The sequence below is a fragment of the Lissotriton helveticus genome, chromosome 12 (assembly GCF_964261635.1).
Source record: "Lissotriton helveticus chromosome 12, aLisHel1.1, whole genome shotgun sequence".
In the NCBI taxonomy this organism is placed as follows: Eukaryota; Metazoa; Chordata; class Amphibia; order Caudata; family Salamandridae; genus Lissotriton; species Lissotriton helveticus.
This window is the reverse complement of record NC_136073.1, coordinates 470,931,120-470,948,288: the sequence shown is the minus strand read 5'-3', so window position 1 is coordinate 470,948,288 and position 17,169 is coordinate 470,931,120. Positions and strand designations below refer to the sequence as shown.

General features: G+C 44.6%; 1 protein-coding gene across 2 annotated transcripts in view; it reads left to right on the top strand.

Annotated features, from left to right (window-relative positions):
* The window catches only part of OSGIN1 (oxidative stress induced growth inhibitor 1), a 45,235-nt gene that overhangs the window by 12,421 nt on the left and 15,645 nt on the right, over positions 1-17,169 (top strand). Inside the window, exon 2 of one of the 2 annotated variants that reach the window (XM_078670795.1) lies at positions 12,040-12,142. In XM_078670795.1, the coding sequence (XP_078526921.1) occupies positions 12,076-12,142 (67 nt within the window). In that variant the 5' untranslated portion in view covers positions 12,040-12,075. Of the gene's footprint in view, positions 1-11,617; positions 12,143-17,169 lie in introns of those variants that run through there. The other variant, XM_078670794.1, reaches the window with a different exon arrangement.

The following is a 17,169-nucleotide window of genomic DNA, read 5'->3' as shown; positions in this document are numbered from 1 at the left end:
GCAACTTCAAATTATCAAATTCTCAGATCTCGAAATAAGGTATTCAAGCCAAGCAGGCTGTTGTATGAAGAAAGTTGGGCAGATGCTCTTAAATATACTATACACAGAAGAGTCTTTTTAAGGTTTCACTCATTATGCAAAAAAGAACTAAGGGTCGATCATGTATAGAACTATCCTGTATATTTGTTTCTGCATTTTAACAGTAGGAATGAGTGTATAAGAGAATCGGGTTGCCTTTCACCTGATTAACTTATGCCAAAGTAAATAATGGCCAAATGTGTTGGCAGAGTTGATCGTAAGCCTGGAAGTTGGGACACTCAGTTACCACTTGTTGGCTGACCTTAGATGCAGGGTGAGGACAATAGAAAGTCCTGGACAATTAATTTAATAATTATGTGGAGCGCCGTCTCGTGCACTGTGAGGCATTCGGCAGGGCTTTAAGCAGGAGCGAGTTGCACCCACTACTTAAAAAGAAGGGGTTTGTGCAGCTTTTTTTTTTAAACAGGTGGTGGACACTGTCACTCATTTATAAGGATCAAAACTTGTTTTTCATCCTCAGACTTCACCTAGAGTAGGAGAGACAGGAAGGAGAAGAAGAAAGGAGGAAGAGAAAAAATAGGAAAACCGTGATAAATGAGAAAGCATGGATGGAATGAAACTGCGAAGTGAGAGGCAGTGTGGCGTGCTGGAAGAAAGAAGTGTGAGGTGGAATCCAGTTTAGACAGCCTTGCTATTTTTCAAACATGGCATTTGTAAGTGCCAGTGGGTGGCTCTTGAAAAATCTTTAGACCTCTGCCCTTATTTATAAATTCAACCCTAAAATGGAGTACACCAGATCTGGTGAGCTGAGGCTTACCAGGTACTGCTGTCCTCATTACTGTATGCCACTTTTACTGTGTGTACATGTGTGGTGTTTGCAAAACGCAAATATTCCCAAAAGACAGCAGAGCAGTGCACAGGATCAAAGACAGGGAGCAGCTGTGAAAGGTGGGGCTGAATACCATCATTCTGTTTCGAAAAGTAGTTACACAGCTACCAAGGGGCCCTGTGTATTGTGTGGCCCCTAAAGCCAACCATGTATGTTGCACCCAGGAATATGCAGACCGATGCCAAGTATGTGGCCTAAAATTCAAAGCCGGCGGATGGTATGACCAGTGACAAGTGTCAATTCAGTTTTTATCAGTGTAGCAAGCTTGTGGTAGGTGGGAGTAGTTGAATGGGCATGCCCAAATATACACATCTATAACCTTGCCCACTGCCGTTAGGGCCACCTTGGCCCAGAAGTGTCTTTTCAAGCAAAATCCCAAACTACAGCATGACTTGCAGTTCCACTTCTCCCGTTAAAATGTCTGATAACCCGACCCAGTATGCTGCACGTCCGCTTCACTACAAGGGACTAGTTTGGAGCAGTGACTTTACTGTGTCCAATGTGTGCATCTTAATGACTGAGTCCTGCCGATAAGCACGCGCCAAAGGCGCGCTCCGCTACGCACACTGCTTATGTGTACAATGTGCCCTGTTTATTAGGGCAAATAAATGTGATTTTCATTCATTTCGCCACACCCTGCTAGATAAGAGAACTCTCCCACCGAGAGGTTCGCCAAGAGTCTTGTGGGGAACTGATATGATGTGAGAATGAGACAGCGCTTCAGTCCTCTCGCATTACATGCTAACCTCTACTACACTCAGCTGTTTCTACTTGTACTGTATATCCGGGAGTGACTAGGCACAGAACGTTTCATGTGTTATGGACCGCTGCCTCACTCTATTCAATTACCTCCAAGGGAACAATTTTTCTGCTCAATAATTATTGTAATATTTTTTTTTTTTAAAGGAAACTCTTTACAGCGTCTCTAGATTACTCAAAATCAAAGCTTCGCCAGGAGAGGTCTCAGCTGTGGGAATCATGTTTGTACTACAGATATGAGCATGGACCGATACAGTCTTAATCCAGTCATAACATTTGCTGAAAGAAAGAATTGTTTCCCTCCTTTGGAGCCAGAGTGTGCTGTAGAGAATGTGTCGCCTTGACATCGATCGCTACTAGAAGAGTCCCCAGGAACTGGCAATAGAAGAAAGTTAAAGTCAATGGATATCTTTGTGTCATTGTTTTTAATAAACAATTTTTGTTTTTTCAATTTAGGAACAGGCAGAAGGGGCTACACTTTTAAGCAGTAAAGTACAGCAGTAATAAGATACGGGTTAACACACCCATTGGTGGATAGTGCTGAAAGCACAGAGTGCAGTAGGCATGTCAATAGGATTATTCCCTATCAAGACCATGGTGCTCCCGCCTTCATCCTTCTGTGTTTGTTCGCACATGCCTTCTGGGAGGGAGGGTGTGTGTGTGTGTCAGTGTCAGTAGCATGCAATGCCCCTTGGAGCTAGGAGGCATGTTAGTCCCACAAGGGTACGGGTATGGCATGTACCCTTCCAATCCCTCATGACACCCAGAAGCTGATCTGCGGGTTGTGCTTCACAGGGAATTCAAGGACTGTGCCAGGGACCATTCTGTTGACTGTCAATACCGACCAATCACGAGACAACTTGAGTCAAACCCATCCTCCCCGCATCTCAGGCAAGCATGCGAGTGATCCTCCACCCCAGCCCCCATCTTCTATAGTTGACTGGGAGCATAATAGTATGTGCAGCATAAATTAGATGGAGGCAAGTCTAAATTGCAAGTTGTGGGGGGCCATCTTGGCCTTTGTCAACTCCTTGTCTGCCAAATTTCTAACTTCCTTCCTTTATAGAGCCCTCAGTCACAAACCGACCAGTGCATTTATTAGCGACCAGTAGATCTGTGAGTAGATTGTGGGTCCCCAAGTATCTTCCAATTGTAAGTACTGATGAGGTACCACTAACTGAACCATTCAGTGACGTCACCCATGTCAGCCATGTACCCTGCTCAAGGGTATCTTGCATGTCAGCCGGCCCTGCCAACCGATCCAGCTCTACATCTTTTCCTCTCAACTGAGTGCCCCTTTAATGGCTGAGGGATGGAGTTGGGGACCCGCAAAGCATATAAGAAGCCTATCCGGGAAAACCCTCAGAGTTCCATTCTAGACAAATCAACAGATTCTCTCTGGACCCCAAGATCCAATCCTTTGTCTGGCAGCTGTTCAGTCCAGTAATAGTCGCTATCGGCCATGCCTAATCCACCGTCACGTCGATGGGATATATCTGTCGATGGGATATATCTGTCGATGGGATATATCTGTCCCAGGAAATTCTCGGGGATCTCCTGTTACATAGTAGTCATTGCTAATTAGCAATTGTATGGCACTCAACCTGCCATTACTATAGCATTGCATCACCTTTCGATGGTTTGGGGTATGATTTCCCAACTTTTTTTTCCGGAACCCGGCATCTGATTCGTCTTTGTGCCAATGTGCTGCCAGTAGGGTGTGTTTAATGAGTTGTACATTTTTTGGTGGGTAAAACCAGATTGCTGTCAGTCTGTTTATACAGGTGCCAGTTGCTCGGCAAATGCTTTTGTGCAGTGAGTAGTTGAAGGTTGAATATTCTGTAGGAAACCTTCATATCCAGTTATTTTCATATTCAAGCAGAGTCGGGTATATGTTCAGAGTTCCTTCTTAATGGTTACTGTTGTCAGGTGGTGTGTACTTTGTCTTGGTGTGCAGTACTGTTGTAAGCACGTTGAAGCCCAACGATTTGGCATGTCTGCTGTGTTGTTTATTTGTATATAGCTCTGTTTTCTTCAGCTACTCTAGGCATACAGCTGTGACGTACAGATGTTGATGTAGCAAACGGCCACTGGGATTATGCAGTAGAGTTGATTACATTTTGCAGCAAGAAAAGGCAAATTGTGCAGTGCAGTGTGACACATCTTGTAGAAATATTACTTCCCTATTTTGACATTTTTACACGTTAACATTGTATGGGCAAAGGTTTCACCTCGTTACTAGGAGGCACCTAAATGCAGCAACTGAAAGGTGACCATTTAAGCTTTGAAAAGGGTCTGCCACTGTGCCACAAAACATGTGCAACGTTTTTGGTAAGGTTTGATAAGGTTGAGCTAGAAACCATTTATATATATATATATATTTTTTTTTTTTTATATTCTGCAGGTTTTTTCAGTGGTGTGATATTTAACTTTTAAAGATGTGCATTCATATAATGTGGCATATGTTTATTGATAGATAGGAGTATGCCCTCAAACCAGGCTCTTGCTGACATGAGTGTCGGGCAGAACACGTGGGTGTGGGTGTGTGTGTGTGTGTGTGTGTATATCTGCCAGGTGATATCATAACAAGAGAAAATGAATCCTGCTTTTCACTTGTTGATCTAATAGATTATGGCCATAACTGTGTAGCCTGGCATAAGTGAGTGATATCACTTGTAGAGAGTCATTGTCTTGTAACTCCTTCCTGGCTGCATAGCCGCTGGTCTAAGCCATGCAAAGACCAGTAGGAGCCCCCAACACTGCCTGCCTGGCCCTGCAAAGCTCAAGCCAGCGAGGTGATGGGGAGGACGTATCGCCACACGGACCAGCACCTTCATCTGTCTGCTACCATTCCAAATAAGCTGTAGCTGTTGTGGCACAAATGTCATTGGTACCACAAAGTAACCTGATAACTGACGCCATTGACTCCTAAGTGCACCTGCCAGATGACCATGGCTTTGGGTCATCACGTCATCATAGTCGCTCTCATTACAACCCTAGCAGCCGGCAGCTGTCCGGCCCCTTCAGGATGGCGTGGCCTCATCAAGGGTGTAATGCAGACCCCTGCAGCTTCCGCGATGCAGGGGGCCACCCCTGGTCAACCTGGCTTTGTTAAATATTTACGAGGCTGCCATGTGAGTGAAATTTTAGTATTTCCGTAAATTTTGTCTAGAGGGGCACCATTTTGTGGCGCACTACGCCGCCCTCAACCATCAAGTACAGAAATTCGTAAACCCCAAGTCCATGACCAAAGAAAGGTATCGGTGTCTTTGAATGAGCTTGGAAATCTCACGCACGCCCTGCATTGTGTTCAGCAGAGCGGCCATTGTGATGGAGGGACCCGCGTGACGCACGCTTCTTCTGTCGTCCGGCAGCTGGCTGTGCGCGTGCCATCAGCTGCTCCTCTGAACTACAGACAGTGAAGGAGGCTCCTCCCCCCTTGGCCGCTCCCATTCCGAGCTCCGATTATGAGCAGGGGTCTGCAATACCCTAGAAGGGCAGCATGGTATGGTGTGCATGTTGCCACCGCCCACATCTGAAATCCAAGCCGGCATCCCTCGTAATGCCGGCTCCATTTCATACATGTAAAGTTTTACATAACTTATGCCCTATCCAGTTCTGCCGGTGTCGCGTGCGCCACGCCCCCTCGAGACCTTGGCCTCCTCCATGGTTAACGCTGCACGCATCGGTAACTGCACGCAACGTTATACGCGCGAAGTTACGCATTCTGCGTGCCAGTCTCATCCATAACTAAGCCAAGCCACCCCTGAAATAACAAAGCGCCTGAACTATTCCGTAAACTGAGATAGCGCCGGCAATGTCTGGCTTTGGCCCAAGTTCCCTTTGTGCAGCTGTCGGTGTCACAAACGCATCCTTGTTGCCGGTCACTAGAAGACCGCAGGCTATGTAACGTGGTCAGTTAGGAGAGGCGCTGAGTCATCTTAAAGGCGCCGCGAGGAAGCTACAGCCGTGTGAACGGGGCCCCCTTTATGGTCTCTTCGTTTCGGAGGGTTGCCACATGCTCCAAAGCTCCAGTCCCAGGATTTTTTTGATAGCCCCAGGCCTGGCTGTTGGCATGGGCGTGCTGGACCCAGGGCGCCACTTTTACGAGGGGCGTAAGGAGCTGTCTGCATTAAGTTCATGCACACAGCAGAGTCCCTGTCACTTGGCTCCAGTGCTGCAGGCGCTTTATCTAACACCCCATCAGCCTGCTTATTTGCACTCCTATCAACTCTCACCCCTTATGGCGCACACTACTAACCCCCCCTCCCAGCAAACAATTTGGCCCCAGCGTGAGATCCGAATCTGTGCATAATTTAGATGAGTGGCTGCAGAGTGGTGTTTAAAGGTCACTCACTGCTCTGATTCAATCAGCCAGGGGTTGACCTCTCAACACAAAAGGGGCTCCCACTGTCTCATTGTATTCACCAGCAGGGAGGGCGCCAATTGTATTTCTGCCCCAGGGCGTATCCAGACATGGGTCGACCCTGGATAGCCCAGTGCATTCTGGGTGTAGTAGGCTTGCTTTGCTTTAATTGAACGAACATGTTTGATCATATGCAAGTGAAAAGCCCAGGACTGGAAACAAGTTCCCTCCCCATAGCACATTTTTTTCAGTTTTATATTGCACGAACAAGATCTGAATGCATTGTGATTTGTTTATTTTGGTCACTCCGAAACCCCACTCGCCTTTATGCACACAGAACCTCCCAAAAATACCAGTCACTGCGAACTCACCTGTAGAAAAGGTTGCTCTTCAGGCGTTGATCTTTGACCACCACACTATTTTCACCTCCACCCTCCCTCTCCCCCTCCGTTTTTAATGCCAATCACACTTCCCTGCCATAAATAGCAAGGCATTCAACGACCCATCCTCTGGGGGGTGATGCAAGCCCTATAGACATTCCTGCTTCACAGGGGCAGCACTGCTTCCGACTGGGACGGATAGGTGGAACTGCAATGTGTTTCCATGTAAAGACGCATTAGAATGTCTTAAGACACCATTTGCATCAATGGAAGAGCCAGGTCCCTTTTCAAAGACTTTCTCATTCTCGGTCCAGGGTGCAACGTTTTCCAGTTTTGCATTGAAAGTTTCAGTGAAAACTGATGGTTGAAGTGATTTGCCATTCTTTACATGCCAGTTGTAAATCACGCCTGGTCTCTTTAATGTCCATACCCATGCTGAATGAAAACCATTCTAGCACTTTGGGGTCCAGAACGTTTTCTCCCTTGCACGCTGTTTAACAAAAAACGTCACCGCGCAGCACGTTTTAATGGAAGATCGAGACCTGTATTCATTTTTTGCACAACTATTTATTGTTCCCGAAACGAGTCATAAATAAAAAACATTTATTTAATTTGAACAGCTTTTATATAGCGCGAACTTGACCCTGGAGCGTTTTACAAGAGAACCAAGGCAAAAACAAATACATGAATAAACATAGTTTGTAGATATACTAGTCTGTCACCACCAACAACTGCAAAGTAAAGACCGGCGATTATATGTCTTCGTCACTGTCGCATTGACAGCAAGGCTCTAGTATAGCACGTTACAGTGAACAAATCGGGCATTTACATTTATAACGCCCCATACCCTCTGCTGTTTGCTCGACACCTGTATTTTAATGTCCGAGGTCGGCCAATCCACTTTTAGGCATTTACTAGAAACCAATAATCATTCTTCAAAAGACTTCCCTCAGCCCAAGCAACAACCCCTCCCCCTTTATTTACCCGTTTTAAAAACGCCTACTGTTTGTTTTTTACATTACCATTTGTAAAGCTGGGACCGATGGTTTCAATGGAAATCCAGAGGTGCAGGTACTCACTACCCCAGAGTACCTGTGCGCTGCTGAGAACAGAACGTGTATTTGTAAAGCACGTTCGCCCAGAAGGGCACCTTGACACTGAGTAACAGATGTTTGTTACCCAACTCAAGGGTACTCATTTTATCGACTTCAGGAGGATAAAAGGCTGAGTGAACAGGCAGGGATTTGAACCTGTGACAATTAGGCCAATCACAGGCCCCTACAGGGGACGCATGATTCCACAAAACCTCCAGACCCAGCTTTTCTGGTAATCTCCTATTAGATGTATTGCACAAGTGGCGGCAAGTGCTGCTACTGTCCCATTCAAAATGAAGAGCAGGTATTCACAAGCCCAATAAAAGCACTGACTGCAGCTACTTGGGCCCTGTTCCTAGGGTCACTAGGTTCAAAAAGGAACATTTACGATTTACTCAAGTAAGGTTGCTCATTGGCGTGTGCACATGCAATATTCACTTAACAGGGTAAATCTTACTCCAAAGTAATGTATAACCTAGGTGTAATAAATGTAGTGTATGAGCTTGCTAAACATTAATGCTTTATCGCATTTGAGTCCTCCAATCCCACATCACAGTTGCACCAACGCCCACATTCTCATGCTCTGAAAACGGTGCCTAAGGCCATCCACTGTCACTTTTAATTTAGGAAGTTGTTAAACTCTCTTCTCTAATCGAATATAATCTACAAAATATCATGGTCTGTGCACCAGGCAACAGAGGCTTCATATCTCCTAATGATTCATCTTTAAGTATTTTTTAATTCCCAACTGTTTAAGCCAAAACTTAATGAACTTTTAGAGTTTAGTTCTTAATGATGTTCTAAACTTCACCGTCAAAGTCAGTACGTATGGACATAATGATGTTTTTAACTTTATTGTTAAAGTTAAGCACTTACAATGAACCTCTGTCTTTGTATACTGTTGCAAAGGTTTTTTTAGCAAATCACACAATAAAGTAAAGCAAACTTTCTGTCACCTGGTAAAACCATACATATTGCTTTGATAGTCTTTAAACATCAGTCCTGCATTCCAACACCACCAGTAAAACAGAACCCACTAATAGTGCCAACATCACACTTTAATATAACCAAGATAGGGGCAAAGGTCTTGCTATGAACATCTCCCCTCTAATAGCACTTCACACATTCAGAGCGCGCCTCACCCTTGGGCAAAGGAGGAGGAAATCACATAACATTGGCTGCATTTTTAACCTGTTCTCTGCACTGCTCTGACACAGAAGGGGGTCTTTATTTCTTTTCCCCATCTTCAGTACATACGTTGAGACTCTGTATCTATGCTCTGCTGTCAGTAGCACATATACTAACTCAGAGGGCAGTAATTGCCTCTTTGTCAGTGTTGTAACTTGAAGTGTAAAAGTGCAGGTACTCGCTATCCCAGAGTACCTGTTGGCTACTGAGAAGTGCCATTACGCTCCCATTAAAAGTATTGCAGCAGCACTGAGAAATGCACATACTCTGTACCTAACAGAAACTGCCCATTAAAAAGCTCTGCTGTTTGTGTTTCCGAGTTATGCTGATAGCAGCCCATACACTAACTTGGATAATTTCCAGTCGGTATATGTGCAGTAAACAATGAAAAGAAATATACAGACCCCGTCTGCATCGGGGCAGCACAAATCATGGCATCATACTATGGCCCAAGGACCCATATTAAAAATAGGACTTCTTGGTTGGTCTGAGCTGCAGCGCATCTTCAACTGGGCTCAAAGAAGCATGTTGTGTACGATCACTTGCATATTTGAGCAAATAGTGTGTGTCCTGTGTGTTCAGGCGCATCCATAATCCGAGCTACCTTACCACCGCAAGACTGATTCTTGACACCTTCGAGAGCAACTCATGATTGCATACACACGGATATCCCAGGTACATGTATGAATGCACATTCCAGACAGCCCTCCAGGGTTAAGAAGCCACACAATTTACAGACGTGCACTATATGAATAATCGTAACACACCATAACTTTAAACTATGAAATTCGCAATCCCTGCTAGGCCTCAGAGAAGTAATCAGTAAGTGCGTGGCTATTTTAATACATCTTAGGCCTGGCGTTACCCTAGGCCTTTTGATAATGTTAAAAGAAGAGCAAACATGTCGTAAAAAGGTCCTCCGCGCGCACTGTGAGATGCTCTTGTGAGATAAATATTTAATAATGACCTAAGGCAAGAATGTTAGAGTTTTCCAGTTTTGCACCTCTCTTAGAGGTCACTTGGCGTAGGCTCTATCTTGTCATAAATGCACCCTACCCCTTGCTCCTGGTTCAACATTGACTTTGGAGCAGACCAAGCATGTGTTTCAGTAAACACTGTTCCGTTATTCCTCGCATCAGTAAGTTATTGTAAAGCTGCGTCCACCATCTTTACGACATAAGGCTTGGCTGTAAAACTAACAATCCAGATCCACCACTAAAGCATATCCGCTCTCATTGGCTGCAACAGATATTTTTTTTTCTGAAATGGTGTGTGCCAAATAACACTTTTCAGAAATCAGTTCTATTGATGATCATAGCACTGCACTTCTTCATGGCATTCTTGTTGGATCCAAAATAATCTTCTGCTATTTCTTTCTTTGACGCAATATTTTGCAAGTGATCCCATCAACTGCTAGGCTGTTGGATTGGCAATAATCTGGAAAGCTGGTCTAAGAAGCTTTCTGAATTGTTCTTAATTTGTGCTTGTGAACCCTGCCTTCTCCATAACTCGTTAACTGGTCTGAATAGTGGTAGATTTGAGGAATTGCGTCCAATGAAAGAGGTGGGACTATGCTGGGGCACCTGCACAACCCTTAACTCTTAAATTCATCTAAAATTGAATCCTTTTCTCACCACACTGCCTTTAGCAGTGTTCAGATGTTGATCACTGAGTAGAGGCTGCAAGCAGTGGCTAAAGCTTCTGGTCGAATGTTTTGGAAGCTCCACAGCTTTGACCTAGTTTTAATTCAGTGGATAATCTATTTTTCAATATGGCCGGGGAGGTGTCTTATCCTTGCCTCACACGCTACTTCCAAAGTCTTTGACTGGGACACCTGTCTCACCTGACCAGGGAAAAGCTTATTTACTCTCCCAAGCAGCCTGACCACAGAATGAATTAAGTTAATGGTGCAACATGATCCTGGTTCACTCATCTTACCTTTCTTGTAAGTTGACACACCTGCATCGAAAATCGCAGTACAGATCGCACTCGAGCCGTCACGTTAAAAATAGAAGTAGATACTGGAGGTCACAACTGAGGCTCTGCTCTAAATAAGCCTCACCCTATTCGGTCATGGTCGGATGTCTTACGGCTTCACTGCACCTTCGAGGCTAGGTGAACCACATTTGGTTTACTAGCATTTGTATCTGATGAAGTGGTCTTCGAGAAACTAACCTTGCTGCGCGTATTATTCCACCTAAGCACCACGCCTAAATTAGATGTTACTTGTTCTGGGCAGTTGCTATGGTTTTTATTCTTCTGATGGATTCTTGGTGAACATTGTATCACTTTATATATCAGTTAAATATAGATTATCTTCCTTGATTTAGTGAGGCCAGTTTGGCACATAAAAAGAACCGTAAATGTGGCATTCAGGTAACCCTTGCTGCACGTTTGCTTTTTAATACTAATATCGATAATGGGTCCATATCCATGATTTTCAATGAATAAAAGCCTCTTGTTCCTTTAGAAGTGTAAGTTTAATAATGTTACCCTACTACTTCCATTTTTAACATTACTTTTGCTCATGATTTGTAATTGATTGGGAACCAACAAGTGAACATGTCAGTCTTATGCTGTCCTCATTGTGACTGACCCAAAGATTTAAGAAACTTTAGGAATGCTCATTCGTACACTGTCCACACTGGCTACCATTGAAAATACTGTCAGACCTGCCAACTCTCATCACGCAGCCGTGTTGCCCATGATTACACCACTCATCGCATGGCAACCCACTGGCCATCCATTAACACATTAGCTGGAAACCCATGCCTCGCTCGGGCGTGAATGGTCTGCTGAGCTGGGCTCCATTTAACCCCTTGCAAGCGTATGGGAGGCTGCTCTGGGTGATGTCTTTGTTGTTGTGGGTGAGGGCAGGTGTGATCTTTAGGCAGTGTAGGAGGTCCACAGCCTAAGACTTTATACCCTGACCCCATCTTCCTGCAGGCTCACAAAATGAAAATTATTTTATGGTTGGCAGGTCTTTATCCTTTCAATGTCTTTTAGCTCACTGGTGGTACAATCTGTCAGGTACAATCTGTCAATCTTAAAGTCAAAACATCATAGATAAAAACTATTTGTAGGTACTCTCATGCTGTTACGGGTGTGACCCCTTTGCTGTATAGTTGTCTTCGTGGAAAAGTATGCAAGTGAAGTTCCTCCAATAAATATATTGGTTGTCATATAAATTAAGGAACAACGTGTGTTACATCAGTGTTGTTGTATTGTTGGTTTGATAGAACACTTATTGTAGTATTCACTTGTTGCACTGAATACTTTCTCAGGCTGAACATTATAAGTGATTGTGTCATTTTGTCTTTGCAGAACTGTACATAGGCTGACAACTCATCTGGAATCAGCATGTGTTCATCTGTCCAGGAGTACCCAGCATTTAGTGAATACCAGCCACTTCCTGTCGTTATAATAGGTAAGCCTTTTTCTGAAAAGTTACCTGAAGTTCTGGAAGTCACTTATTTTTACAAATGTCACACCAACCTTTCCTTTGTAGAAACTTTGCAAAAAGATGATACTTGTGGTAAATCTCAGTATCGTAAATAATTGCCAACATCCGCATTATTTCTTAAGCGACAACCTCCAACAACAGCAAGGGCTATTGTGACCCTAAAAAACAAAAACGAAAAATGACAAAAGATTAAGAAAATGAGAGATACCCTTCATGAGGAGATTAGGTTTATAAAGATGATAATAACATATCACACCATGTAAAGGAGAAGTTAGTTAGCGAACAGCACCAAGAAGGCAGACTTAACAGCATCCAGCCGCTAGCACAAGTCTATCCATTTTCACTTTAGCTCTGTTGCACATGTTTAAAGAAAACAATAATATGCCCTTGCTCTCACAGTGACAAGTCCATATTTATCCCGTATTTAATGTTCAAAAATTGAAATTTGTGAGAACAAGTTTGTTACTGTCGTGGGACCTGACAGGCGGGATTTCGACATCGACTTAACTAGATTGAGAGTACAAGTGAGATCCTTATCCGAAAAAGCATGACCAAAGAATGTTATCAGCCGTCGATCTTAACCACATTCCGCTTTACAGGTATAATGAGCTACCTTGTTGCAAAGAGCAATGTACAGGTTTAAAGACTAAAGTTGGAGGGACAGCCTCTATATCACTCCTAGGATCTGCAGACAGGTGGAAACCTCAACTATAGAGCAAACACAGGGTCACCAGCCAGCACAACGGCTTGTTACGTTGAGTGTTTGTCGCTGACATAGGTGATAATCAGCCGTTGGAATTCCGTAGTTGACTCAGCCTTTCACACTTTTGAGGTTCATAAATCTTCTAGTTTTAAATTGAGTAATGGTAATACTTGATATTTACAGCTACGTTAACTAGATTTTGAGAACCACAAACCAGGACATCTCGTGAACATGGAAGTAGGACTACAAATCCGAATCAACTGAAGGGCATAGATTAATTTGTCACTGCTCACCAAAGATGAAAACCATAATGTGCTACTGGGAAATTGACGACAACTTTCGCACATATTATTGTCCGTTAACTAAATTGCTTACTGCTGTGTTTTGCACTGAAAGCAACCACGAAGAGATGATGGACGGAGTGCTGAAACTTTTCAGACATTCACCCCCAGTCACAGATCTGGGTTGACTCCATCATCGTTCTTTAGCTCACTTCGCCACCCCAGTTCAGTCCCAGCCATATGCAAATCAGTCTTGACCCTGTCCCTGTCCCTCATGGGAATAGTCCAGCCTGAACTGCCAAGCCATGTCATTTCAAGCACTAGCTATACACAAAAATAGTTCCTATTCTTACGAAAGAGTAAGTGAAACCGACAACGAGCGTCCATGTGTGCAACTTGTTTATTGCAATTTTTATTTTGGGCGGTGGATAGGCCAAATTGTGCACAACGGAGAAAAGTGTCTCCTCAGGGCGTGTGTGTTTCTTTTAGGACCGAATGGTGTGAAGATTCCACAGGCTAACCAGCCATGCAAGCAGCCTAGGGGGGAGCATTACAATGTTCCTATAGGCATACTAAATGCTTAATTTGCAATTGGTTGCTGTGACAATCACTGATTGTGATCTGAAATTAATCATATGGCCCATTCTCTCCTTTTTGTTGTTTTTTTTGTTAAACTTCGGGGGTCGGGGGAGAGAGCTGGGCGGCACATACCAAACCCTATTGGATAGGAAAAGTCGCTTAATTCCCCCCCGCATCCTTTTCATTAAGGGGCTGGCATTTAAATGTTGCCCAGGCAGCTTTTAACGCCTATCCCTGTCGCGTTGTTTGTACTGTACAGAGCGCTCGTTATCTCGCCGCGTGACTCCTCATTAAGCATGGGCGGATTTTGCGAATTGGCAATCCGTGAAATTGCGTATTTACGGATTCGCAATCCGCAAAATCCGCGAACTCTCGCGAATTTGCGGATTTTTAAATTTTTTTTTGTTCGCAAGGATTTCTGCCAGTTCGCGAGGATTTTGTACCAGTTCGCAAACGCGAACTTACTTTTCGGGTAGCAACGGTCGCGAACATGTTGTTTCTACATCTGGTTCATCACAGCACCCTCTGTTTCACCACTGCCACCCTCTGTTTCACCACTGCCACCCTCTGGCTCACCCATGCCACCCTCTGGCTCACCCATGCCACCCTCTAGTTCATCACTCTAGATTATGGGTGGAAAAGCACACTTGCCCTGCCTCAACTGACATGAATGAATTAGGGGCTGATTAATGTGTTACTGAATTTGAACTTCCTGGCTGAAACCTGCTTCCTTATCTGTAATTGCTTTCTCTGAGCCTGCTGTGAGGGTCAGAGCAGGGTCATAGAATAGTTGCAAGTAGGCAACTGAACTCTGAAGGGGCCCCTCAGGAAGCACTACAGGGAATGGTTACTAATGATAAGATTAAACTTTTGCACCTGCTGAGTGCTTTCAGTTTTGCAAAAATCCAAATATCCAGCAGCATCCACAAAACGTAATCCTTCCAGGCACTACAGGGAATGGTTACTAATGATAAGATTGAACTTTTGCACCTGCTGAGTGCTTCCAGGTCAAGATCCAAATCAAAGTGACCAGCACATGAAGAAAGCACTGAGAGGAGCCTGCTGGACAGGAACAGGAAGTTGGAGACTGTGGGGCACTTCCTTCCTCCCACCCCCCCCCACCCCCAAAATGGACTCCTTGCAAAAAAAAAGTGCAGGCAAATGTCAACCTGAGGAGTTATTCTGATAAAAATAATAATTTTCAAGGTTTATGCTGCCTGTTGGTGGATTTCTTGTGCGAAATTGCAAATTTTGCAATCTCGCAATTGCGAGATTGTCGCTGCCCGCCGCATCTACGTTTTTGCAAGTGTTTACTCCCGCGAAATTGTATAGTATTCTAGTTGGCAAGTGCGACCAAGCAAAAAAATCCGCTTCGCACGGATTTACGAATTTTCGGTAAGTTCGCGAGAGTTCGCGGATTGCGAACTTACCGAAAATCCGCAAAATCCGCGAGCGGAACGGATTTTACGCCCATGCTTACTCCTCATCCACAGTCCTCCGTTTCCCTCCATCAGGCATGTTTCGCTCTTCAAACTAAAGACCGCGATTTTGGTAGTCTTCGGCGGGAAACGAATGTTGAGTTGGAGGGGGGGAGGAGGAGAGGTGGGTTGTGTTATAATTTAAATACGGAGTAGCCATTTCCCAGCAAAGCGACGCAGACGCCAATTCTGTTTGTTTTTAAACAGTCGCGGCATTCTTCGCGGTGATGTCTGTGTGTGGAAAGTTTTCTGGTGGAGATTTTCCAGCGTGTTTAATATTTTACAGCCAACACAACACCTCCACAGCCTGAGCGTGAATCACAGCTTTGCTTTTCGCTAACGTGATTAACAGAAATAGCAATAAAATAGGCCAGGAGGCCAGTTTACGTAACAGTGGGTAATGTGATGTCCGCGATCCCGTGCCAGCTGTCAATAGCTGATTGGAAGCGTAAAGTGCATGAATGAATGGCTAGCAAAAAAACTACATTAAAAGGAGAGAATATGCCTGTTCCGCCCGGAGAGCTCCCCGCTGCCTCCCTATGCAAACCAGAGTGTACATCCTGGTCCCTAACACCTGCTCTAACTCTGGCTTGTGCCACTTACAGACAGCCCGAACCTGCCCACATGTCTATTTCACCTGCCGTCTTTTTGGAACAACTTGTTTCATATATAGCGCTTCATATGAGACCTGCTCTTTCTGCGCGCTGTTACTGTTGCTGGAGCCAATGGTACTCGATTTACCAACCTCGAAAACGTGGAAGGCTGGTTCGACCCTTTGCCTGGATTCGAACTCGGCAGATCACGTGTGTCAGTGGCGAGCATGCAAATTACAGGGACCTTTCTGCTGTCTAGTGACCTTTGCTGAGCTGCAGGTGAGGCCTCTACCTGTCCGCCGGGCCTAGGTCGCACCTTCAGGTTAGGTCACTTCACTTCAGACCATAAATAAGCCTGAAGATTGCTCTTTGCTGCAGGGTACCTAATTATGCCTGAAAAGCGGAATGTAGTTAAGGTAGATGCCTGACAACATACTTCGGCCATCATTTTCCGGATAAGCCTGTCCGTCATTATACCCCCAACCTTTTTGAGAGGCCAAAAAAGCAATGTCCAGATCCTGCCTCTCAAGTCCCAAGAATGCGCCATCCGCTATAAAAACTAACAGTTGCTTTTGAATGAATCATTTTTTCACTCTACCAGTCTGGCAGTGACATTGACCCCCATTTCATTTCGGTTGATATTCGGCGCTTCTGGCTAACTTCATTTTTACTGAAATTCTGCTATCAAAACCCAAAATCCACATTTTGCTTTGATTCCCATCATATCATTCTGTCACTCATCCTGCAAAAGTACTGATTAAGAACTTTGTACACTAAACCCATAGGGGGTTCCCAGTTATCGTGTGTATCCGGAAGTCACACTTACTTGTGACTAGGGATGGAGTTAGGACACCAGGATGGAAGGGGGCACAGGGCATTAGCTCAAAATGGCGCGGCCTCCCTGCAGAATGTTTAGTGACCCTCGAGACTCCCATATCTCACAGATATCATACTCAGATGCGTCGGGGTGAAAGGGGGATACCATGAAGGGTACCCCCCCCCCAGCTTAGTCACCTCAAAGTATTTGTCACACCGACAGCTCCCGAACAGAATTCACGACAGTCTGCAATTCCTCTCCAAAGACTACCTCCTGGATGGCTAGAATCAGTCCATTAATCAGTGACACATCTTATACAACCTTAAAGACGAACAGCAGAGGGCAGCAAAGCACTGTGGGGCTAGATCTTTGAATATTAAAAAAAATATATTGGTGTGCCATCACTTCCTTGCTTTAAGAGCATGGAAAATATTGTTGCTATTATCCACGGTCACTGCCCTCCAACTTCCCATTTTTTCTACAGTGGAGTATCTCTTGGCCCTACTTGCATCGATATTCACTGATTGAATACAAGTATAC